The 24,716-nt window shown below is 35.3% G+C and overlaps 2 protein-coding genes across 3 annotated transcripts; both read left to right on the top strand.

The window, feature by feature from the left end:
• The first annotated feature begins 11,792 nt into the window (after positions 1 to 11,792).
• On the top strand, positions 11,793 to 18,053 carry LOC145072555 (myosin-2-like). The gene is made up of 21 exons (XM_079019005.1): positions 11,793 to 12,858; positions 13,242 to 13,343; positions 13,423 to 13,566; positions 13,669 to 13,819; positions 13,916 to 13,943; positions 14,025 to 14,187; positions 14,268 to 14,331; positions 14,419 to 14,432; positions 14,519 to 14,603; positions 14,699 to 14,802; positions 14,871 to 15,009; positions 15,089 to 15,171; positions 15,241 to 15,387; positions 15,451 to 15,540; positions 15,620 to 15,697; positions 15,803 to 16,096; positions 16,276 to 16,481; positions 16,573 to 16,835; positions 16,914 to 17,083; positions 17,165 to 17,377; positions 17,459 to 18,053. Exons 1-21 carry the CDS (start codon positions 12,481 to 12,483, stop codon positions 17,849 to 17,851), a joined length of 3,309 nt encoding a protein of 1,102 aa, XP_078875131.1. The 5' UTR covers positions 11,793 to 12,480; the 3' UTR covers positions 17,852 to 18,053.
• A 2,143-nt stretch (positions 18,054 to 20,196) lies between these two features.
• On the top strand, positions 20,197 to 22,859 carry LOC145077233 (uncharacterized). Of its 2 annotated transcripts, none has more exons than XM_079022984.1 (6): positions 20,197 to 20,442; positions 20,934 to 20,995; positions 21,096 to 21,125; positions 21,211 to 21,937; positions 22,054 to 22,224; positions 22,581 to 22,859. In XM_079022984.1, the coding sequence occupies exons 1-6, from the start codon at positions 20,317 to 20,319 to the stop codon at positions 22,638 to 22,640; spliced, it is 1,176 nt and encodes a 391-aa protein (XP_078879110.1). In that variant the 5' UTR covers positions 20,197 to 20,316; the 3' UTR covers positions 22,641 to 22,859. The 2 variants fall into 2 exon arrangements, with proteins under 2 accessions (XP_078879110.1, XP_078879109.1); XM_079022983.1 differs by having other exon boundaries at positions 22,048 to 22,224.
• The last annotated feature ends 1,857 nt before the right edge of the window (positions 22,860 to 24,716 follow it).

Below are 24,716 nucleotides of genomic sequence, written 5' to 3'. Positions count from 1 at the left end.
AACTCGGTGCTATAAAACGTGCCTTTGTGTATGATTCAACAAGTAGTAGAACAAGCCATATGAGTCGAAGTTTATCCATTCCTTTTACCTTCGGGATAAAAGCGATATTTGTGGGCCCCTCGATGATTTGATGATGACAAATGGAAGTGCTCGGCCGGGCCAGGACTGATTTGATTTGTTCAATTAGTCAGTCGTCATAAATCGGAAATCGGGAAACAACAAATGGACAGAGAGAATGATTATAATCCATGTCTCAGTCCATATGATATCTAGAATGGAGGAATATATGATCCCTTATCTAATGGACAAGTCATTGACAAAGGTCAGAGTTCATCGACAAGGTCAGAGTTCGACATAAGCTTTTGAGAGCTACGATTGCCAGTTGGTTCCTGAAGTCATACGCAATAATAGTTTTAGACTTATCCAAGTGGGAGACTGTTGGATTAATGTCTAAGTCCATAACTATAATTGGTAAGACTTGACCCGACCCGGCATGGTCCATTTGGGTTGCATGGCATCATGCACTTGGATAGACTATAATGAGAGAAATAAGACACTTATGGTTATTAATATATTATAAGTTCTAGTATATTAATAATAAGAATAATGAGATTATTTAATTAGTATTGATCAAGAATTAATCTAGGATTAATTAAGTGATCAAAAGAAGACTAATTAAATATATGGGTTGATTGTGTAAATCATCCATACTTGTATAGTGGGCTAATGCTCCATGGATAATCAAGTTGGGCTAAAACCCATAGGATGGTCCATGGATGCTCCATGGTGTATTTGAACCCATGGATCCAATGAAATGGAAAGTCATGACAATTAGGGTTTACCCTAATTGTAACACTATATAAAGATCTTATTCTTGACAAAATTGGCCACTAGAGAGAGTAAGAAAGGGCTAGCCGATTTTCATGAAGTGTAGAATTCTCTCAAGTTAATCCATTTGTATTTGGTGTTGTGTGAACCATTTGAGGTGTCACACTTGGGGCACTAGGCACTCAAGCTTCATGAAGACTTTCTACATCAAAGAGGTATGTATTCTATCTTGTTACATTCATTGTTTTGTATGCTAGATTAGGATAATACCTTGGATGTTCTTATTTGCATGTATAATAGAGAAAACATAGATCCAAGGTATTTAGGGTTGCATGTACACTTAGGAGTGTTAGAATGCTCAAAACCCAACAATTTCATATCAGCACCTGTGATATAAATAAACTGAGTGGGTCAGGTTGGGAAACCTGGTGAGTACATAGGGTTTTCAACCCACAATAATATAATTATTATGTTTAGTCATCAAACAGTTAACCCAATTACCCATCCCCATTATCTTCTTTACTCTTAAGGATCTACCCTAAGAATCAACTATTTCTCATTTATTCATTCCTAAGGATTATCCTAAGGAATAGGTACGAAGTCCATCGTTGTCAATGACACAGCTGTCAAGCACAGCTGCTAGTTCTATCACTTAGGCGCAGCTGCCATAATTGTGACATTCTATGTGAGGCGCGACTGCGAGTATTGTCCTTTGAGCACAGCTGCTAGGGTTATCTCGTTTATTGACAGTATCGTTTTCGAGAGTCCACTCTCAATACATGTCAACGAGGTTTTTAGAGTACACCGGTGAACACATCGTTCACAACACCTATAGGTTGCGAGCCTGCTAGTGTTCCACTGGACTGTTTAGAATAGTCTTTGGTTGTCATCCATACTCTGCTAGATGACGGGGCTAGCTTTTAGGAACAAGGCTTCTCACATCGTCCACCTCTCACCCTTACCTCATGGTCTATATCACCTCTCAACTCATCATCCAACTCATATTTCATCTACCCATGTTTTACCCAACATATTAAGTATATATAAATACATATACAATTTAAATCATATAAAACTTGTATAAAATCGTTTATCCAGCATAGATAGCAAGTATACATATAATATGCACATGTAGCACGTAGTTTATATAAAACACATCATATCTATGTGTAAGATGAAAGGGACCATGCACTCACTTGAAAATGTGGTGATTCCGAACTCAGACAGCGCTTCATTTCTTAAAAATAATTTCCTTCGACGAAACTTAGTATTATTACCACTAGAGTTTAGTATATTATTCGTCGAGACTAAGTAATATTCTAGCTATTATTACTATTATATAAGCGTTAAATAATACTTATATAACCCATAATAATATCCCAAGTACTTATTATAAGTTCCTAATAACGTTACTATAATTAAATAAAAGCTATATTAAAAATAGCGTAGGCGTAGCTCATTTACAGCGGGTTTTATAGAAAACCGGGATTTGCTTGGAGCAGCGTTCCTGAGCAAAAAAGCTATTCTTCTCGGAGTCATCGTGCGCTTCGGGGCTTCCCCCTCGTGCTAGGGAGGTTCCCTAGGCTTTTCGAGGGGGGGGGGGGGGTTTCCGGGCTAGAGAGAGAGAGAGTAAAGAAAAGAAAGAATGGGAAAGGTGTGAAGAAAATGAGGGTGGGAGAGGTTCTATTTATAGGGTGAAAATGGCTGAACTTGGTGCCACATGTCACCATCTAGTGGCAAGACTTGGGGAGAAAGCAATGGCCAGGATTGTGCCACATCACCCATTTTCGCACAGCACACTTCCGACTTCTAAAATCCATAACTTTCACATACGACCTCCGTTCTTGACGTTCTTTATATCCACGCGTAGATAAAAATAAGATCTACAACTTTAATTTTGACTCTGTCAGCTAATTTTCGACCGATCTTAAATTTAACAGTACGAGGATATTATACTGTTAAATGTCCGCGTAAAATTCATAACTTCTACTTACGGACTTTGTTTTCATCTGTCCTTTTACCGTTGAGTTCCTATTAATGAGATCTTCAATTCTCATTTAGGTCGCGTAGGCCAAAAGCCGATCGAACTAAAATTCGAGTTTCGGGCCGTGCACTGCTATGCCAGAAAATTCATAACTTCCTCATACGAAGTCAGATTTGGGCGTTCTTTTTTTTCTATGTTCTCGGTTTAATGTATACTACAACTCTTATTTAGATCACTAAGACTAAAAAGTCCTTTATCAAAAATTCACTATTAACGTCTCCCGGTGTCGTGCCGGTTTTGTCGTAAAACTTCGACGGACCATAACTTCTTCGTTATAACTCGGATATCGGCGTTCTTTATATGTACGGAACCCATGAAACATATTCTACAACTTGGTTAAGATTATTTATCTACAGGCGTTACAAATAAACCTCATATAAAATCATAAGCAATGTATCTCAAAATATTATAACAACTGTCAAGTATATCAGAGTATAAACATCCGAGGCTGAACAAATGGTGTGTGCACTGTAATTTTCCCGAGCTCCTCTTTTGAAAACTGAGTACCTGAAAGGCTGAAACCAAAACTGAAACTGCAAGCACGAAGCTTAATGAGCTCCCCGAAACTACCACATACCATACAATAACATATAAAGCACATACTGGGCCTTGCCCACTCCATCGGACCGAAATCCGGAAATTACATCGGACCGAAGTCCGGATACTAAGCAGGGCCTTGCCCTCTGCATCGGACCGAAGTCCGGAAACTGCATTGGACCGAAGTCCGGAACTAACCAGGGCGTTGCCCTTTACATCGGACCGAAATCCGGAAACTGCATTGGACCGAAGTCCGGAAACTAACCAGGGCCTTGCCCTCTGCATCGGACCGAAGTCCGGAAACTGCATCGGACTGAAGTCCGGAAACTGACTGAACATAGCATAACATAATCATATCTACTAACAAAACACATAAACTGCATACTACATCGGACCGAAGTCCGGAACACATAACACAAAGACATGCTTGAATCAAAGAGACATCAATCACACTGAACTACTGCATCGGACCGAAGTCCGAAACTACTGCTAAATAAACGGGTCGGCATTGTGGCCGTAGACTCGTTCCTACTGGAAGGAAAACTCACCTCACACTTCTAAAGTCCCGCTAACAAAAACCATAGTTGTTAGATGACAAATTCCCGATCTGTCAATATCAAAATAACATCCAATTAATAATTGGGTTCCAACTCATAACCATAAGTCCATACTTGGGTAAAAGACTACTCTACCCCTAACTTGGCTTGATTCAAGCCCAAAGCCCAATCCAAAGGCCTAAAATTCCAACTATTGCTTAAAGCCCAACATATGGCCTAATTTTCTAAATTGGGCCCAAACCTCTACATGGACTTCCCTTAGGGCCCAATTGTTCATTTCAGTCCAATATGTCTCATTCTAAGGGCCTAATATCATACAACCATCTAGGCCCAAACAATGGTCCATCTATGGCCCAATTTTCCAAATTGGGCCCAATCCTTCATATGGGCCTTACCCTAAAGCCCAACTAATTTATCTAGTCCATTTGATTAATCTTGGATGACCCATTAATAAACCAATTACTAAAGCCCAATCGAAAAGCCCAACTCAAGGCCCAAGTGAAACTAGGGTTTCACATAAAATGACGATTAGGGTTAAGTGTTTCTTACTTAACCCATTAAGGGCTTAATCCATTAAGGACTTAATCCATTAAGTCCTTTACTCTACTAGATAAATGATATGAACTAAAATGGGCCTCATACATAATTCCATTTCCAATGGCCCAAATGTAGGTCCAAATAAGTCCAAGGCCCAATTACTCAAGATTAGGGTTTTCTAAACCCTAATTAGGGTTTTTCACCCAAACAGGGCCCAATAGGCCCAAAACTAATCCTTAACCCCATTAGGGTTTTGCTAGTGGGGCACCACCCACTACCACCTGGGGTAGTGGTGGTCTACGGCGGCACACGGCGGCGGCCACCACCTTACGATGGCGGTTACTATTATTTTTATTATTAACCAAGCTAATTACAATTACAATGATTCATCCAAACATAATCCACACACACTCATACACACAGCCACACCATGGTGGCCGGCGGCGGTGCTCGGCGGCAGCCACCACCTCACGGTGGTGGTGGCTGTTCTCATTATCCGATTATACAAAACACACCCACTAACTATGGAAATACAGCCCCAAACACATTTTCTTATTTGCACTAAGGACCCAACCACCCACCTGGTGGCTCACGGTGGTCCGACAGCAACAGCAGCACGACAGTGGTCGAGGCTTTTGGCAGCGACTGGATCCCCAAGGCGGCGGCAACAGTGTCACACCTCAACTACTTGGAGTGGCGGAAAAACCGGCGATGCACTTAGACCCAACCAACACGCCATTGATTGATCTTGAACGAAAAATAGAGGTTGCCACGCTCGGTGGCTCAACCCATCGGAAAAACGCACCGCGAATGGGATGCTCGCACCCGGCGGTGGGAGTTGCTTACTCAAACTACAACAGCAGCAGGGGCAATCGAGGTGTCATCGTCGGCAGTGGAGGCAGCTGTGGGCTCTAATGGTCAGAGGCGGTGGCAATGATCCGCCTCCCAACGTTACTGATCAAACAACAGTTCCATGCTAAGGTCTCTGCCTTCGACAGAGACGAGAAAGCACCAAGGTTCACTAGTGATATGTTGATCGGAGAAGCGAGGAGGTAAGGCGGCGATAAAGCAGCGGTAGGAGGGAACGGTGGTGGAGAGGTAGCGTCGACGAGGGAGGCATAAGGGGGAGGCATAAGGGGGAAAAGGAGGTGACGGCTTCCACTCTTGAGTTAGGGTTAGGGTTACAAAACCCTTATATACCCGTGTCCCTTTAAGAAGTTTGCCATAATGGCAATTATTGTAACATCCAAAAAATTTCAACCAATTTAAACTTTTCAAAAACAACCCATGTTCATTAATTTATTACAAAAAGGTTTTCAATTCATTTATTATCAGAGTATTTCCCAGAACCACATCATAAATACATAGAACATGAGGAACGGTACGATCACGCCTTCGCCTTGCCACGATCTCCTGAAGTACCTAAAACAATACACTGAAAACTGTAAGCCCGAAAGCTTAGTGAGTTACCCCCAAAATACCAACCACATATACCATACTCATAACATATCATATCATAAACAGAATAGCCATGCACTTCGGGTCTACTGTGTGACTTGTCCGCCACACCGGGCTTTCAGTCCACTTGGTCCACCCTCCGAGTCTAGCCATATACATAGAGTCTGCAATGTGGTTGGTCCGCCCGCACCGGGCCTTCAACCCACCTGGTCCACTCTCTGAGTCTACAGTATGACTAGTTTGCCTGCACCGGGCCTTTAGTCAGCCTGGTCCACTCTCTGAGCCTCGGCACGTCTGGTTCGCCCTCGTGGGGCCTATAGCCTATCCGGACCGCTCGTTGGGCCTTCGGGATATCCGGCCCGCCCTGGGTATGTTGGCCTACAACACAAAGCAGGACCCGCCTCAACCCAACCCCAATCAACCAACCATGCGCACATAAACATATAATCATATAGCAATTCATCACTAATCCACCGATCTAACAGATCACATACATAACACATTCTAACCAGGATATCGACCTAGCCGGTCACTAACATAGCATCATCCTATATACCAAGATTCCAACCTTAACCAGGTCTCTAACATATACCATCCTAACTACCAAGATGTAAACATATAGCAAAGCAACAACATAACAACTACCCGGATTTCCATCCGATAAAGGGCCGCCCTTGGTGCCTTAGACCCTGTCGATATAGTGAGGATAACTCACCTCGCAAAGCCGATCTGCAGAAATAAGATCACGCTGCTCCAACCTCCGACACGAACTCCACCGCTGATTAAAACCAAGTGACTGAACTCAATAATATCAACAATTACCAAAATACCCCTGGGAGTCAACTGGTCAATTCTTGGTCAAAGTCAAAGTCCTCAGTCAAAGTCAAACTCCGTGACTGACTCTACTCGCCGAGTCAACCTACTGACTCGTCGAGTCCCTATGCTCTGAAAACTCCCATATCCCGGCTCAACTTGCCAAGTCACCCCAAGACTCATCGATTCACGACTCAACCAAAAACGGTGAGGGTTTCATGACCAGACTCGCCGAGTTGTTCTTCCAACTCGTCGAGTTCCTGCCTATCTTCATGTAACTCGTCGAGTACACCCATGTGACTCGCCGAGTTCCTACGCGACTCATGCTTAATCTCTAGTCCGACTCGCCGAGTCATCTCCCAAACTCGCCGAGTCCAACGTGAAGTTCCATAATCTCGAGTCACAGAGCCACTCCCTTACTCCAAACACTAAATCAGGGTCCCTATGGTTCATTAGCAACATAAAGTTGCTACCTTTACGTGCTTCCATGACCCATTCATCAAAAACCAAGTTAAAATGGAACCTAACTCATTAGGGATGGCTTTTGCATACTAATCAAAGGGCTTTCTTCACATAGAATCCATATGGAACTCAGATCTGGAGTTTCAACTCCAGATCTAACTCATGCATCAAGATCTCAACATAAATTCTTCCAAACAAACCCTAAAGCTCCAAAAAGGTGGATCTAGAAGGAATAAGCCAAGATGACGAATCCTTACCTCAAAACAACCTCCAACTGAAGAGTAAACCAAATCTCCTCAAGCCTCCTTGATCCAAGCTCCTTAGTCTTCAAGATTTCCTTCTTAAATCACTTATCTAAGCTCCAAAATGCCCCCAAGGCTCTTCTCTTATGATTTTAGGGCTTTTGGTCCTCAGAGGGGTAATAAAGGGCCGAAATGGGGGCTTAAGGCTCCTTAAATAGGGTGCAAACCCTGGGGATTAGGGTTTCTCATTCCAGCACAGAGTCGTCGAGTCCAGCCACCGACTCGGCGAGTCCGGTCACTTAACATGTGCCCGGCACACGCTTCGACTCGACGAGTTGAAGCTCCTACTCGCCAAGTCCTTCTTTTCCAAACTTACACTTTACCCCCTAAACTCTTGATTCTGACTTGGGATGTTACAATTATAGCCCCTCCCCATAAATCTTCCTTCAAACCTAGCCCATAATTTACTTATTTAACCCTGTCCTCTAAAATTCATTCCAAATGAAGTCCTTAAGTTACCACATGACCCCTCCCTTATCTTTTCCTTTCAAACTAAGTCCCAATAATTACCACGGAGCCCCATGTGTTCATAAATATTTATTAAACTAACCCGAAACTTACATTTTAACCCCCAACTTCTATAACTATTCATTTTAGGCTTTTTATTTGTTTAGTTATTTATTTTATAAACGGGGCGTTACATATACTTTCAGTTGTAGTTACAGACTTATCCAAGTGGGAGACTGTTAGATTAAGGTGTCTAATTCAAGTTCTTTTTTGGTTTCCCTCATAACTAAAACATTATTAGAATGACATTTATAGAGAGAAGATGATTTATCAGATTATTATATCATTAATAAACTAACTGAAAATTACGAGGAAATAATTTGTTAATATATTATATGATTATTATGTTAATTGGAAATAGATAGTTGGTTTATTACTTTATTATTTGATTAATAAATTAATTTGATATAAATTAGAATTGATAAATTAATATGATATAAATTAGAATTGATTAATTATTAATCGGAATTTATCTAGAATTAATTCGGGATTAATTGAAATTAATTGAAGGTGTAAGGCGTGATTTTGTAATTGTTCAATAGTTGAACAAAAGTGGAAATTCTAGAAGCATCCATATCGTGAATGGTTTTTTAGAGTTTCTTAGGGTTTCCGGAAGCCTCCTGATTTCATAAAAGGAAAAGATTTGAATTTGGATTCAATTTATTATTTAATTAATTCAAATCTTCATTTGCATGCAACTTACCTAAACTATAAATAGAACCCATTGACTTGCAATTTTCATTCACATTAGCTAAAGGCATAGGAACGAAATTTCCTTCATATCTCCTTTCTCATCCTCGTTGTAGGGTTTCTGGTTTTGGGTGTGAGCCATTAGAGACATCATCCTTTTGGTGCTTGCTTTCCAAGAAACTTCAAGAGGATTTGATTATTTGTTATAATAATCAAAAGGTATGTAAACCCTAATCTTTATGTTAATTTTGATTTTCATAGCCTCTCTTTAGTGTTTCTTGATGTTCATGGTTTATTGATATCAATAGAGAAAACATATATCTTTTCTAAGTTGCATGTAAACTTAAGGGTTTAAATGTGTTTCCTCTCATATGTATTTTTTATAACCTAGAAAATCCATCAGAGGTATCAGAGTCTTATTTTTCTAATTGATTGTGCATAATTGTGAATTGATCAAAAATAGGGTTTATGGAAATTAAATCCTCATGGTCTTAAATTTTCGAAAAAGGCTTAGGGTTCTTGAAAACATAGCCTCCATCCTACTAATTTTAAATGCCTTAAAATTTGAACAATTAAAATCTAGTAACCCTAATACCTTTATTTTCGAAAATTGGAAGGGTTATTGGATTAGGATTAAATTTAAATTATTTTATTAATTGTTTAATTAAAGACAATTAGTTAATCCCTAATGATTTAAATTTGAATTATTTTATTAATTGTTTAATTAAAGATAATTATTTAAATCCTTATTGATTTAAGTTAAATGATAATTGGTAAATCATTAATTGGTTAAAATTAATTAATTATTAAAAGTTCAATTTGAAAATTAATTTTTAACCTAGTATTTTGAAAAGTTTTAAAATACATCTTATACTATATATGATATGTGTAAGACAATTTAGTCAAATCACTAGTATGCCTCATTCACGAAACTACACTATAAGGGGGTATAAGGAACTGACCTATAAAATGATCGTTGAATGGGTGTCCACTCTCACCCACTGCTCCTTTGTGTTGATGGATGGTCGTTAGCCGAAGAAATTTAATAGGACATAACCTCTTAAAAGTATAGTGATATTAAAGTAGTAGAACCTTTTATATAAATCTCAACTCTAGTTACTTTAGGAAAAATTTGAAGTGTATGCTAATCCATGAAAACGCACATTGTTTCTTTATGAGTCGTTAGTGGAGCATATGTGGTTAACCGCATACTAATTTGGGACTATAAAGATGAAATGATGAAACAACTTGTGTTAATAATTCTTAATGGAGTGTGTGTAGTTAATCGACACATCAATGGGAGAATAAATCGACCAAGGGTGGTTGGGCGGGTTTGCATGGATATTCACATCTTAATTATGATCCTCGACATCCCATCCACAATTGGTAAGATCATAATCGATATTAAACATGTCATTGATATGATTCAATGAAACTCAAAATATTTAGGAGTTTCATGTAATTGAAGTTGGTGAAATGTTCTACCTACCTAAAATAGATTTGAATTTGATTACGACATCCCTCTTTAAAGTTCGAATCGAAAATATGGATCCTAACCTTAATTTAAATTTTGGGTTAATAATTAAGGATTAAAATCAGCTAACATGAATTCTCTCTTCTCCCAATTTTAGATGTTAAATCAAGAAAATGATGGTGTTCCTCATTCTTATGGAAATAGTTTTCCTCAATCTTTTGAAGAGTGTCTTCAACATTCATATAAAGGTGAAAACGTCTTATCCTCTTCGAGTAATGGTGGAACTGGACATCATGCTTCTTCAACTCTTCCATTTCCTCCTCATGTGACTCTCCCAATGTCACGAGTTGAAAGATATGAAACAACTCAAGCCTTTTTGGCATGTAAATATGAAGATGGAAATTTTGTGTGTGTGCACATTCTAAAAAATGAATTTGTACATTGACAAATTGGATAGGATGGGTGTCGTGTTTCCGAGAGAGCAAGCCATTAATTTGGTTCTTCTTTTGCTTGCAATGTCATATGATCGGTTCATTAAGAACTTTATTTGAGGAACCTCGACGTGACCCGAATTGATCTGACCAAAATGTTGATGGTTGATGAGACAGAAATGTTTAAGAACACATCTGAAGCAGAGATGCTTATAGGGTCTAATTCCAAGATTTCCATGGACATTGTCAATGATGGCATTGGTGGACCAAAAAAATATGTAAGCTTTTGCTTTTTATATTTTATTTTCAATGTAACGAGACTCAATTAAAAAGCATGCAAATGTTATATAAATAAAAACATGAGAAAAACTTTTTTCTGTAAAGGGTTAAAATTTTAAAATATATGTATAAATAAATGGTAAAAAAATTAAAATAAACTCGTAATTACTATATAAACGGTAGAAAACAGTTAATCAAATAGACATATAATGAACCAAAATAATAAAGTTATTTTGCGTGTTAGATATTTATGTTAAATGTATATTAAAAAAAAGCTTAAACAAAAATAAAATAAAAAAAATAAACTGATTTTTAAAAACAATAAATAGTAAAAAAAAAAAACTAAATAAAAAAAATAAAAAAGCCGATATTTTAAATAAATAGAAAAACAATATGAAATATTGAAAAAAAATTGAAGAAAAACACTATTTTGATAAATATTTTTTAAACTATATGGTAAATATTTTTTTCGTTAACCCCATTTTGGTTAAAAAATTTATTTTAGGGGTTCAGCCAAAAACGAGATAAAAACTAAAATGCACTAAATGAATAGTTAGATTTGATGATATATGGATAAAAAATAAAACCACACATAAACGTTTACAACGAAATTTACCCCAAATAATATAAAAAGTGTTCGCCAATTAAGAACATTAAAATTTGACACACATAAAAATCAAATATCACATTTTATTCTCTGGATAAAATTATTACAATCTATTTTAAAAATAATAAAAAAAAAACATTACAATTTATAACACCTTAAAAATAATAAAATAATATTATTATTCTTTAGAAATTAGAGCGAAAAAAAGAGTAATGAGATTATTATTACTTCACTACAATCAGAAACCCAACGGATCATATCATGGTACCCCCCCGCCACTACCACCAACCTGAATAAATTCAAAATTTCCCTTTAAGCAACAAACAGACAAATCACATTTCCTTTTTTTCCCTAATTTTCTCAAATCCCCCAAATTAATCTACAAACAACCACTACATCTGTTTTTCATCAGATAATTCCTTCTTTCTGCCATTAATCTTTGCATTTCTTTCTCTCTGTTGGACCATAATTCATCATCTTGTAATTCATGCTTTCAAGGCAGTAGAAATTAGTTTAAAAACAAGAAACCCTCGATTTTAACGCAAAACCCAGTTCCGATTTTGCTTATTTCGGACGATTCTTGTTTTTGATGCGCATATAAACATAAATGATGATTGTATGTCGCTTTTACAGCTCATAGTTCCATAATTTGTTTGTTAGGTTTGAAGTTTCTGTTCGCCCCCAAATTGTTTTTCGAGGAAATGTTCAGTTGTTTGGGTTAGGTTTTGTAAAGTTCAGACTGAATTGAATTTTGATTTTCTTCATTTTACGAAATTTGTCCGTTTCTGGAACGCAGGCTTCTATAATCTCTTCATTTTTTTTCTAATCTGAATCGGATTAGGGTTTTAAAGTTCTTTTCGGCATTGTTCGAATCTCGAAGACGATGGTTTTCGTCTATACGTCGATTTAGTCGGCCTTGATTTCAAATCGAGTGGACGTTGTAATTTGGTGAAAATGATAGTTCGGAGTTCTTTGGAGGAAATGCTCGACTCTCTCCAGCGGAAAGAGGAGAGCAAGAAGCCAGCGGACTTGCCGCCGGCGTTACCAGCACGGCCGGCATCAAGGGCACGTCTTCCTAAGCGTCCAGGCCTGGCCATGTTTGGCGTGTCGCCAGAGGTTGGTGACAGCAGGAAGCAAGATGTTGTCAGTAATGGTAGTTTTGGCCGGAAAAATGTGTTGGAAACTCCTTCATGTGGCGAATCACCTTACACCATGGCGGCTGTGCATGAACATAGATTGGCGGAGAACGGTGGTGCCAATCTTGCCACTCCCTCACCACCACCCTCACTGGCTTCTGGATGGGATAATAGCATCGATTATTATATCAAGAAGGTAAGATTTCATGGTTTCACCTTATGATTCACAGATTCCTTTAATCTCAATTCTTATCAAACATAAACTAATTTGGTTTTTCTTTAAAATCCTATTTGTTTGTCCACATCTGAATTTTAAGTATCAAATAGATCACTATTTTAACTTTCATATTGATAAAAGCTACTGAAAAAAGCTATAAAAAAGACTGTAGCTAGAAACTAAAACCAACAGATAGGAGTAGGACCAATAATTACAGACAAAATAATGGTTGCAATTGACAAAATTTCAAATTCTAACATACTGCTTGTTTACATTGACATAAATATAATATCACCTAGCCATTAATGATGTGTGACTGGTGTCTGAATGTGAGTGAGTAAATGACTATTTTACCCTTTCAGCAACTCCGAGTATGGTGTCGTGTCCAAAATGGGTTTTGGGAGTTGGGAAAGATACAATCAGCATTTGGAGGAAAAGCATCTGTTATACTTTTGGATGGAACTGTAAGTCTACTACTATAAATACATCTGCTAATTGTAATTAAATATAAACTAAAATATAAAATTATATTTATTTTTGTAGGTGATGACAGTGTCTACAAGAGATCTCTTCCCTACAAATACAGAAATCCTTGATGGTGTCAACAATCTTGTAGAGCTTGGTTACTTGAATGAGCCATCTGTTCTATGTAATATCCAGTATAGATATCAACGTGATGTAATTTATGTATGCATAAATATATTTTCCATCACTTATTGAATAATGAATTTTACTTACTTACATACTTCCTTCATTCATCATAATCTTTTTATCCTTCATGTGAAACAGACTATGGTGGGGCCCGTTTTATTAGCAATCAATCCCTTCAAAGATGTTTCAGTTGCTGGAAGTGATGTCATCATGGCTTACAAAGAAAAGATTTTGGAAAGTCCTCATGCATATAAAATTGCAGATGCTGCCTACACTCACATGATGAGAGGTGAGTTTTACAGATACTTGAGTATTATAATAAAATAAAGACGAGGGTATTTACGTAATTTGACTCTACTTTTTGTTATGATGCTGATGCTTGCAGATGGTGTAAATCAGTCGATTATTATCAGGTTTGTTAGTTTGTATTGTAACTTGAATGAAGTGAAAAATCATTTTTTTTTTTGAAAAAATGGAATTTTTGTTTATTGTAGTGGGGAAAGTGGAGCTGGAAAGAGTGTAACAGCAAAGTTAGTTATGGAGTATTTGATAGAAGCTGGGAAGAGTGAAATGTCAGTCAAAATAAGTCAAACTTGCTGTATATTGGAAGCTTTTGGGAATGCAAAAACATCAAGGAATAAAAATTCCAGCCGATTTGTGGGTTTTTTTTTTTTTTTTTTTAAAAAAAACTTTTTTTTTTCTTGAAAAGGTACTTAATTTTTTTAAATGTGGTGCAGGGGAAACTAGTTGATATTCATTATAATTCAGAAGGGATAATTTGTGGGGCTTACATTCATACACGTAAGCAATATTTACTTTTTAAAGTTTATTTGATTTACTTAAGTTTTACTAACAGGTTTTAAATGTTCTTTGCTTAAACATCAACAGTTCTTCTTGAAAAGGTACTTATTCTTTTTATTATTTTCAAGATTTTATCGTGTCAATTCAAAAACGAAATTATTGAAGTAATTTTGACTTTTTTGACCAGTCAAGAATATCTCATCTGTGTCGAAGTGAAAGGTCATATCATATCTTTTACCAAATGTGTGCTGGTGCTCCATCTGATATGAGAGGTTTATTTATTTATTTTATCTCAAAGTTAATTTATTATTATTGAGATTGTTTGCTCAAAATTATGTTTTTTTTATTTTTTTATATCTCTTGATAGATAAATTGAATCTAAGAATGGCGAGTGAGTACAAGTTCCTGAATCAAAGTGGATGCTTGAAAATTCATGATGTTGATGATGCTCAAAATTTCAAAAAACTGATGGTAAATTTGATTAATATTATTATTTGGAGAACGAGAAATTAATTAATTTATATTATATATTGGATCAGGAAGCCATGGATGCCCTTCAAATTTCTCATGAAGATCAAGAACGTGTCTTTAAATTGGTGGCTTCAATTTTATGGTTAGGGAATATATCATTTGAAGTAATCGATCATGAAAATCATGTTCAAGTTGTCACTGATGAAGGTATATTCTTGAATATTCATTTAATATTATTTAATAATAATACATTAATTATCTATGAAAATAATTTGTGTTTTATCAGCTAGTCGAAGTGCTGCTAGGTTGATGGGATGCAATGTGAAGGACCTCATGATGACTCTATCTACCAATAAAAACCAGCAGCAGGTATTTATTTATGAATTTAATATTCTAATTTAGTTAAAGATATTTAATTTAATTTGATTTTTGTAATAGGCGATTGATGTGAGAGATGCATTGGTGAAATTTGTTTACACAAGTGTGTTCAGTTGGCTTGTAGAAACAATTAATAAATCACTGAAGGGGGAGAGTGGTAGTAGGTGTATAAGCATTTTGGACATCTATGGCTTTGAGTCATTTCAGGTATATAATTTATTTATTTATTAAACTCATAATAGAAACTTAAAATTATATTTGAATCTTCAGAAAAATAGCTTTGATCAGTTGCTGATAAACTATGCTAATGAGAGGCTGCAGCAGCACTTTGTTCGACATATATTTAAGCTTGAACAAGAGGTGAGAGAATCAAAGGGCTATTTTTTAGAAATTTTATGTAGTTTTTAATAAATGAGTTTTTATTTTTTTTTATTTTTAGGAATATGAATCGGAGGGTATTGAGTGGAAAAAGGTGGAGTTTGTGGACAATCAAGGGTGTTTAGACCTCTTTGAAAAGGTATTGATTCTTTTATGTTCTTTTTTTGAAAAAGGTATGATTTTTTAGGGCAATTTCTTTCATTTTAAAAAAAAAAAAAAATTTATATTTGATGATGGGTTGCAGAAAAACATGGGGCTACTATCTATACTAGATGAAGCTTCAAATACATCAGAAGCCACTGATTTGACCTTTTTCAACAAGATCAAACAGCATTTGAATTTGATTTTGGGGTTTGATGATGAAAAGGGATCTTTTAAGGTCAACCATTATGCTGGGGAGGTCAAATATGAGTCAACCGGGTTCTTGGAAAAGAACAGAGACACACTGCACTCTGATACCCTCCAATTTCTCTCATCATCCTGCAATAATTTTCTGAAAACTGATTTCGATAATCTAACTCTTGGGACAAAGTTTAAGGTAAAAGATTCACGCCCTTTTACCATTTACCTTTTTACCCTTTACAAGTGAGTTTACCTTTTTACCGTTTTTGTGATTTTAATCTTTTACAAGAAGCGAGTTTACAGCTTTTGAGATTTTATTTAGCTTAGTGAGAGATAAACATGAAAATTACCTAACTATCCCTACCTTTTTTTCAGTACCAATTGTTCAAAATGATTCAAATGTTGGAAAAGTCAAACCCACATTTCATCCGATGCATAAGACCAAATGCAAAACAACTTCAGGGAACATTTGATAAAGAAACCGTGTTGCAGCAGCTGAGGTGCAGTGGCATTTTGGAGATTATAAAAATCTCAAAATCACGCTATCCTACACGTATGTCACATCAAGAATTTGCTAACAGGTGAGTAAAAGTAAAAGTAAAACCTTTGTTTTTTACATAAGAATAGTTAATAGCGCAATGTTTTTGATAATTTGTTTTTATATAAATTTAGGTTTGGGTGTCTTCTTCTCTCGAAGAAAAGCTATTGTCAGGATGTGTTGAGTACATCGGTTGCTGTTTTGCAACAATTCCGGGTTCTTCCGGAAGCATACCAACTTGGGTACACCAAAATATATTTCAGACAAGAACAGTTTTTGGTTTTGGAGAAATTAAGAAAACAAGTTATTGAAAATAAGGTGGAGAAGGGGGTTTCTGGAATTGGAATTGCTTGTGATTTCCGTGAACTAATGGCAGGAGTTGTCACATTGCAATCATGTAAGAAAATTTGGTTGTTTATTTTTATTTTTATTTTTATTTTGTCACGTTGCAATCATGTAAGAAATGTGTTTGCAGTTATTCGTGGTGAAAATTCAAGAAGAAAGTGGAATGTTGTTAGAAAGAAGCCAAGAGCAAAATCAGTGGATGAGAATCTGAATGCAATTGTATATATACAGTCAGTTTGTCGTGGGTGGTTGGCTAGAAGGTATTTCACCCATGTCTGCAGCTGGAAGATGTCTACAAAGGTAATTTTATTTTATTTTATTTTAGAAACTAAATATAATTTAACAAAATGGTTGTTTTTTTTTTTTTTGGTGTGTGTATAGGGTATGTTGCAAGATAATCTTCCGATTATGCCCTCGGATGTTATAGAGCTGCAGAAGATGATCATCAAGGGAGACATGTCACTGAGTCAAAAGGAGCAAGAAAATACGGCTTTGAGGGACCAAATTAAGCAATTTGAAACACGCTGGTCTGAACATGAAATCAAAATGAAGTCTGTGGAGGAAGCTTGGCAAAAACAGATTGCTTCTTTACAGGTCAATTTACCATTTTACCCTTTAAGTGATTTTACCTTTTTACCCTTTTACCTACCATGTATTTGTTGTTGAATGGTGCAGAAGAGTCTGGTTGCAGCCAAGAAGAGCCTTGGGGATTCAGGGGGGGATGGCGTTGGCGTTGGCGGCATTTCTTCAGGAACTCAAAATCTTGTGGAATACAATGGTGGTGGTGGTGGTGGTGGTGGGGTGGTGGATCATCTATCGAAGGAGTTGGAGCAAAAAACACATGATTTTGATGATAATGCTAAAGCCATTATTGGACAACAACAACAACAGATGCCTTATCTCAAACAAATGGAAGAGTTTAAGAAGGTCAAAGATAGATTTGAGATATGGAAGAAAGAGTACAAGAATCGATTAAAGGAGACAAGGGCAAAATTGGTAAAAGGTGTAAATGGGGAAGGAGGAGGGACAAAACAGTCATGGTGGGGGAAGTTAAGCAAGAGATACTGACTAGTGTTTATACTTTATATAGGTTTGCTTCTTCATGTTGTTTAGAAAAAAAAAAGAAAAATCTTATATCAAATGGTAAAGTGTTTTTTTTTTTTTTTTTTATTTTATTATTATTATTTTTTTTTTATATTGTTGGGGTATATGGGTTTCAACTGTTATAGTGAATTGTGAAAATATATGAAAAGATAAATTTCTTTGTTTTCTTTCAATTGTCATATAAAATTTATACCATTCAAATTATTTAATACTTGCTGTTGAAATAGTTATGGAATTCTTTTTTTTTTTTTGGATATAACTGAATACACGCTTTTAGCAGTTTCAAATCATTTCATTTTTAGATATACTTTTACTCGTTTTACCTATTGAAAGTAAAATATAAGCTCTAAGTTAGTGCATCAAGTGGTTTTTGAAGAAAAATAATATTTTAGAATCAAGGTTACAACAAATCAATTTAAAAAATAAAATAAAGTAGCGAACCATTTATATAAAAATTTTATAACCAAATACAACAATAAAAATACCATGATCCGGCATTCCATAATAATAAATGTAAAATAAAACGGCGCTATCACAACTTTAGATGTATTACAAACCTTTCAAATATTGAAAGGAGAGTTGCAATGCCAAATCAACCTAATAGTAAGCCCCACCGGTAATATATAGGATTGAATTTTTTTATATTTGTTGAATGAAAAGAAATATTGTTGGTGGGGGATTATTTATTCACTGTAAATTTATAGTATTAAGCCGTCAAAAGAAAAAAATATATATACTAGTTAATTAGTGTGTATGTTCATATTAATTATAATAATTATGATAGATTTATTTGCATATATTTAGATATTTAACATAAACAACTAAGTTTTATTGAAAATGTACGAAATGGTTGTTGATGTGGTAGGGAGACCCATTTTGAAAGAGTATCAAAATGGTTGTTGATGTGGCAATAAGATCCATTTTGAAAGAGTATTGATATTTCATTAATGTGGATGATTATTGCAAAATTGACGTGACAAATTTGAAATATAAGCATCATTACACGAACGGATGATTTTAAATGAACATCAATGATGGACATGGTAAACAAATAAACCGTGTACAAACACACTAATGTAAGCAAAAGTAAAGATGAAAATAATAATAATATTATATAATAATAATAATAATAATAATAATAATAATAATAATAATAATAATAAATAAGTAAATAAATGTAAGACGCAAAAGACAACACCAAATCATAGACAAAGTATACTACTCTACTATCTTAATAATCAATCTTCAAACCCTTCTATCGGATATCATGTCTTTTATAAGGGCTAATATTTTCAAGTCTAAACTCATTTTATCTTTCCATTTTCTTCTCAACCATCCTCTCCTCGTTGCATGCATTGGTAACAGAGATTGTCTCTATCCTTCTAACAACAACAATCGGTTGTCTCTTTACATGTATGAACTCCTATAAATTTTTATTATCTTTTAATTTCTCGATGTTCGACGTCACTCCAAAGGAAATTCTGAAAGTAGAGTTTGAGATTTTGTCCAACAATGTTCTACTTCAAGCCCATCTTAGCTTTCGTATTTCTGCAACCTCTATTTTCTTTTCATGCTCATTTTTAATTGGTTCCAATCAAAACTAACTTTTTGATACTGTAGAAGACCTGCACAAAAAGATCGGTCTTGGACTGGACCCGAAAAAAGACAGAGACTAAATCGGTCTAAAACAAGACCGGATCGGAAAAAGACTGGTCCCAAAAAGACCGGACCGTTCCGAGACCGAACGAGACCAGTTTGGAAAAAAAGACCGGTAACCAAACTTTATAAATATATCATTTTTTGTTAATTATACAAAGTTTTAATCACAAATTATCTAACTTATTTCATTTTTTTCTTTTATTAAACTTAAATTATCATTTTTAATAAATCTTAATTTATCATTTTGGTGTTAATCACATATTTGTTAATGGAAAACACTCAAAAAAAAAAACAAAAGAATAAAAAAAATACAAAAACCGAACCAAAAAAACCCATAAAACGAACCGAAAAAGACATACGGAAAGACCGCGACCGGACCGAAAAAAGACCGACGGGACCGGTCCGGAAAAAGACCGGATCGTTCCGAGACCCAGACCTAACCGTTTCAAGACCGACCCAAAACTGGTCTGAATGTCCATCAAAGTAGATGACATCCTTCATTTTTTTGTAAGGGTCTTTGTTGACGATATAAAATTATAAATAGTCAGAGGAACATTTGTGCATAAAATAAAACATAGGGACTTGATTGATATTTATCAATATTTTGAGGGCTTGTATTACATTTTATAAAAAAATTCAAAATGGTTCACGACTCAAGATTAACGGCATTGTAGATTGAAGAATCGCTTCAACGGACCTTGAAGGTAATGGAATCGCAGAAGAAATCGAAATTCTCTCAGAACTTGATGCTTGGGTTGTAGAATCAAAAGATGATTACGGAACGCAAGAATATGCGAAAAACGGCATTATCTTCCGTCGATGGCGGTGGAAAAAACATCGGCGCTGGGGTTGAAGCAGTTAAGACCACCGACTCAGTAGATCACTGGGATTTTCTGGTAAAATCGTACTCCTGGTGTCATCAGATTTGTACTTTCATGATTTCAGTTTGATGAAACCACTTTCTAGGATAAGAAATTGGTTTCTAGGTTATTTTCTTAAGTATATCATTCGCCTGATGCTTTTAATCATCGTCTCTCGAGTGTTTGTTCAATTAATTGTTTCCTGCACTTCAAATCAGTGTTCATTTGGTTTAGCTCTGTGAAGGATTTCTGTTCAGCCTGTAGTCCTGGTCCATTGCATTCTCTATAAATATTACATGCGTGCAAAATGTATTTTGATTCTATCTTATGACTGGTATTCCCTCTTTCCATGAAATTGCAACAATTAATCTTGTTACACTGTAGTCTAATGTAAGATTCTCAAAAGAATTTCTATTTAATTGGATAATAGCACCTACAAAATACTTTCCAAATGCATTTGTTGCAATTTCCATGAGAAAATATTTATATCTTAGGTATTCATATCATTGTTTAATCATATCATCCAGGACCAAATTGAAGCACCCATGTGGGCTGATCTCAGTATATGCGATTTGACCAATGATGAGAGGTGAGTATCTCCTTTCATTTTAGTTATATAATAAGCTTGTTTAATGCTAGAGATGATTGTAATGTACTAATGTCCAATGTTATCGTTTCTTTTGTTGCAGTAATGACTCATGGTTCGATATAATCCATCAGTAAGCATCAAAGAACTACCTGCTTTTTGCTTTTTGCTTCTTCTTTCATTTGGATTCTATCACATTCTCAAGTTAACTTTTATAGGTTTCATCAATGTTCTTCAAGCCAGTTACTTTCAACAATCTTCCATCCAAACTCAATAACCATTCAAGAACCACCTTCTCCAAAACTCCCTCCTTCAGTCTCAAAATCAAGAGGCAAAAACTACAAAACAAAAGCATGGGGACAAAGAAACAATCTTACTATCTCCAATAAGCAACATCCTGTCAAAACCTTAACCATGAAGTCTTCTAGAACCACAGGATCAAGTAACAATACAAAACCCAATTCCATTAAAACCCCAAAAGTATCTTCAAGCTGTGAAAGTGGTGTTACTAACAACACCTCTAGACCTAAACTTTCAAAACCAAAACCAAGTTTATGTTCTTTTTCAAGCCAAGAACAAGAAAAAGAAGGCAGTGCAATGAGCAGTGTTACATCTAATCGAAATGAACACCATGAAAAGAAAGGATTAGAGGTGTCAAAGTCAAACCAAAGTAGTGAATTCTTGACATCTTTAAGGAACAATCTTAGAAGAAGTTGTGCCACAAGGCCAGCTGTAAGGGTTGTGAGGTGTTCAGAAGGAGGGCTCAAATCTTCTTCAAGAAAATCAAGTGTAGCTTCTTCTTCCTCTTCTTCTTTGAATCAGTGTAAAGATGCACAAAACAAACCTAGAGTTTTGAATGTGACAAAAGAGGCCCCTGCTCAAAATGTTAGAAATTTAACCAAATCCAACAAACAAGGGAGTATAAGTAATATACTCGCTTCCAAGGTAACAACAAAGTTGAAAACTTTTTTACTTTTTACCTTAAAAAGAATGTTCAAATGTTATTTGGGAATGTGAGATTGTTGATGCTTTTTAATCTTGATTGTTCTTCAAAGTTGCAGGTTCAACAAAATCAAATGATTGGTAAAGAAGCTGAAAAAAGATTTGGTATTAAAAAAGTTGCATCAACAAAGATTGTTACTTGTCAAAAGGGTATTATATCTAGAGATAAAGGAGCTCAATCTACAGGGAATGTACAGAAAAATGGAAGTAAAAAGTTAATTTCCCTAAAGGTACGATATTTTATCTTTTCATGTTTTGTGTTTTACCCGAATTTTAGTTTAGTCATATTGAAAGGGGCAAAAAAGGAAAATGCACCTCTTTTTTTTGGATCAAAAGGAAGTAAATATAGGTTAGAGTCTAAAGTTAAATTACATGTATTTCTGTTAAAGTCTAATCTACATGTTCTTGAAACGAAAATTGAGCTGTTTTTAGGGTCAAAGTATAATGTTTTAATAAAGAAAACATTGACAGTATGTTGTTGTTTCTTGCATTTAACTTTTTTTTTTAATACAATTAACATAGGTGCTAATTTTAGCAATATCTTTATTCTTTTTGTTTGTCTCATTTTGCAAGTTTGTTGACACAGGAAAAAACCAACACCCAAAACAGAGATAAGGATACAAGTCGAAAGGTCTACTTTCGGTAGCAAAATTAAATTCAACATTAATTTTGTAAACTTGTTTTTTGTCTTGAAAAACTTCAACAAAATCCATTTATGATAATGTGTTCTTCTCATTTGTGAAACGAGTTTTGGGATATGTATCCTTAATTTCATATATGGTTTGGTTTGTATGTACATACGAAATATGTTGTCTATTTTGAAAATTTTGGCTGTGAATATTTTGAAGTTGGGGGAATAGATGAATATGGTAATGAATTAGAGGGGCTAAATACAATGTATTTCTATAGAAATGATCGTTTTATGATTTGTAAGATCATTGATCATAATATAATGTTGATTAAGACATTAATGGTGAGTAGATGTGGCAATCGTGTCGTGTCGTGTTGGGTTCTTATCGTGTCGAAACACTAAACGGGTTGAAAGTGCTTGACCCTAACCCGACCCATTTAATTAACGTGTCGTGTCGTGTCAACCCGTTTATTTTCGTGTCGAGTTCGTGTCGGGTTTCGGGTTAGGGCTATACCTTGAAATATGTCTTGTCATGTGAGGTTAAAAGATTGAGCATGTTAAAAGAGTAGGAGTTGGGTAGGCAGAAAGGAAAAACTAATAGTTTGGAGGCAGAATAGATGAAGTCATAGCAAGTTTAGATGACAAAATTAAAAGAGTGGGAGTTGGGGAGGCGGATGAAAAGGTCGCGAGGATGTGAGAGTGGTGAAAGAGACTGGGTAGTTTGGGAGAGAATGGAAAAACTGAAATTAAGTCTTGATCTAGACGGCTAAGTCATTTCAACATTACAAAACGACTCAATTTGAAGGTTTTCTCTTACTTATGGTTTTGGTTTTGTATCTTTCTAGTTTATTTAAATAATTCAAAAAACTTGCATATAAATAAACGGGTCATTTTCGAGTCATATTCGAGTTGAAATTCTCAACTCTAACCTTACCCGTTTAATTTTTGTGTCGTGTTGTGTCAACCAATTTATTTAAACGGGTTAAAATATCTTATCCAAACCCGTTTATTTCGTGTCGGGTTTCGTGTCAATTTTTGCCACCTCTAATGGTGAGATCAATATTAACTTTTTAAGTAATAATCATAATTCTTGTAGAGGCAAATTTCAACAATTAAGAAGGAAAAGAAACAAATATTATTTAACTGTGTATATGTAAAGCCACAAGGATCACAAAGGGATTAACATGTATATATGTAAAGCCATAAGGATCAAAGGGGCCTAAAATGTAAATATCAACAATTAAGACAAATATTATTTAAATGTGTATATGTAAAGCCACAAGGATTAACAAAGCCACAAGGATTAACATGTGACATGTTGATCCCTTTATGATCCTTGTGGCTTTACATATACACAGTTAAATAATATTTGTCTTAATTGTTGATATTTACATTTTAGACTCCTAGATTATGGACGGTCTTACATTTTTTTTACATCCTTTCAACACTTATTTTATGTCACATTCTATCGACTGGTACGAATAATAATTATACAAGACAAATTACAATTTCTTCCACACGGAAAGGATACGTGTCTTCAATAATTATTAACGTAAGCAATGACGAACAAATAAATTATTGAAGACACGTGTCCTTTCCGTGTGAAAGGAATTGTAATTTGTCTTGTATAATTATTATTTGTACTAGTCGGTAGAATGTGACATAAAATAAGTATAAGTAGGATGTAAAATAAAGTGAAAGACCTTCCATAGTCTAGGAGTCTAAAATGTAAATATAGTTTGTCCTATTGCAATCATACGATTGCAATAATAATTGTAACCGGCTCTTTCGAGCCTATAAAAGGGCTTTGCCCAAATGAAATAAAGCAGGAGTTATTTGTGTGTTAAGACTTGAGTTAACTCTCAATGTTCTTCTCTATTGAAATAGATTTCTATTTTATTCCTCTATCCAAAACCATCCATATAATCATCCAAATAATCAAAACAAATCCATTATATAAATCAAGTCTACGCATCGTTCAAGTATAACGTTCCGATCCATCCTAGTTTTTATTAATGTCATCGTATGTGCAAAATTTGAGAACATTGAGAGTTAACTCAAGTCTTAAACACACAAATAACTCCTGATTTA

This window comes from Lactuca serriola, chromosome 9 (assembly GCF_051521515.1).
Source record: "Lactuca serriola cultivar US96UC23 chromosome 9, Lser_US96UC23_V15, whole genome shotgun sequence".
Classification (NCBI taxonomy): Eukaryota; Viridiplantae; Streptophyta; class Magnoliopsida; order Asterales; family Asteraceae; genus Lactuca; species Lactuca serriola.
Note: the sequence above shows the minus strand (reverse complement) of the source record. Positions and strands in the feature narration are given on the sequence as shown.

Excerpts from the sequence above, each read along its gene's own strand:
- LOC145072555 (XM_079019005.1), top strand. The coding sequence starts at position 12,481 with ATGATAGTTCGGAGTTCTTTGGAGGAAATGCTCGACTCTCTCCAGCGG. Across the intron at positions 14,604-14,698 it reads TGCTCCATCTGATATGAGAG|ATAAATTGAATCTAAGAATG; the intron begins GTTTATTTATTT and ends ATCTCTTGATAG. Across the intron at positions 16,482-16,572 it reads CATCAAGAATTTGCTAACAG|GTTTGGGTGTCTTCTTCTCT; the intron begins GTGAGTAAAAGT and ends ATATAAATTTAG.
- LOC145077233 (XM_079022983.1), top strand. The coding sequence starts at position 20,317 with ATGATTACGGAACGCAAGAATATGCGAAAAACGGCATTATCTTCCGTC. Across the intron at positions 20,443-20,933 it reads TAGATCACTGGGATTTTCTG|GACCAAATTGAAGCACCCAT; the intron begins GTAAAATCGTAC and ends CATATCATCCAG. Across the intron at positions 20,996-21,095 it reads GATTTGACCAATGATGAGAG|TAATGACTCATGGTTCGATA; the intron begins GTGAGTATCTCC and ends CTTTTGTTGCAG.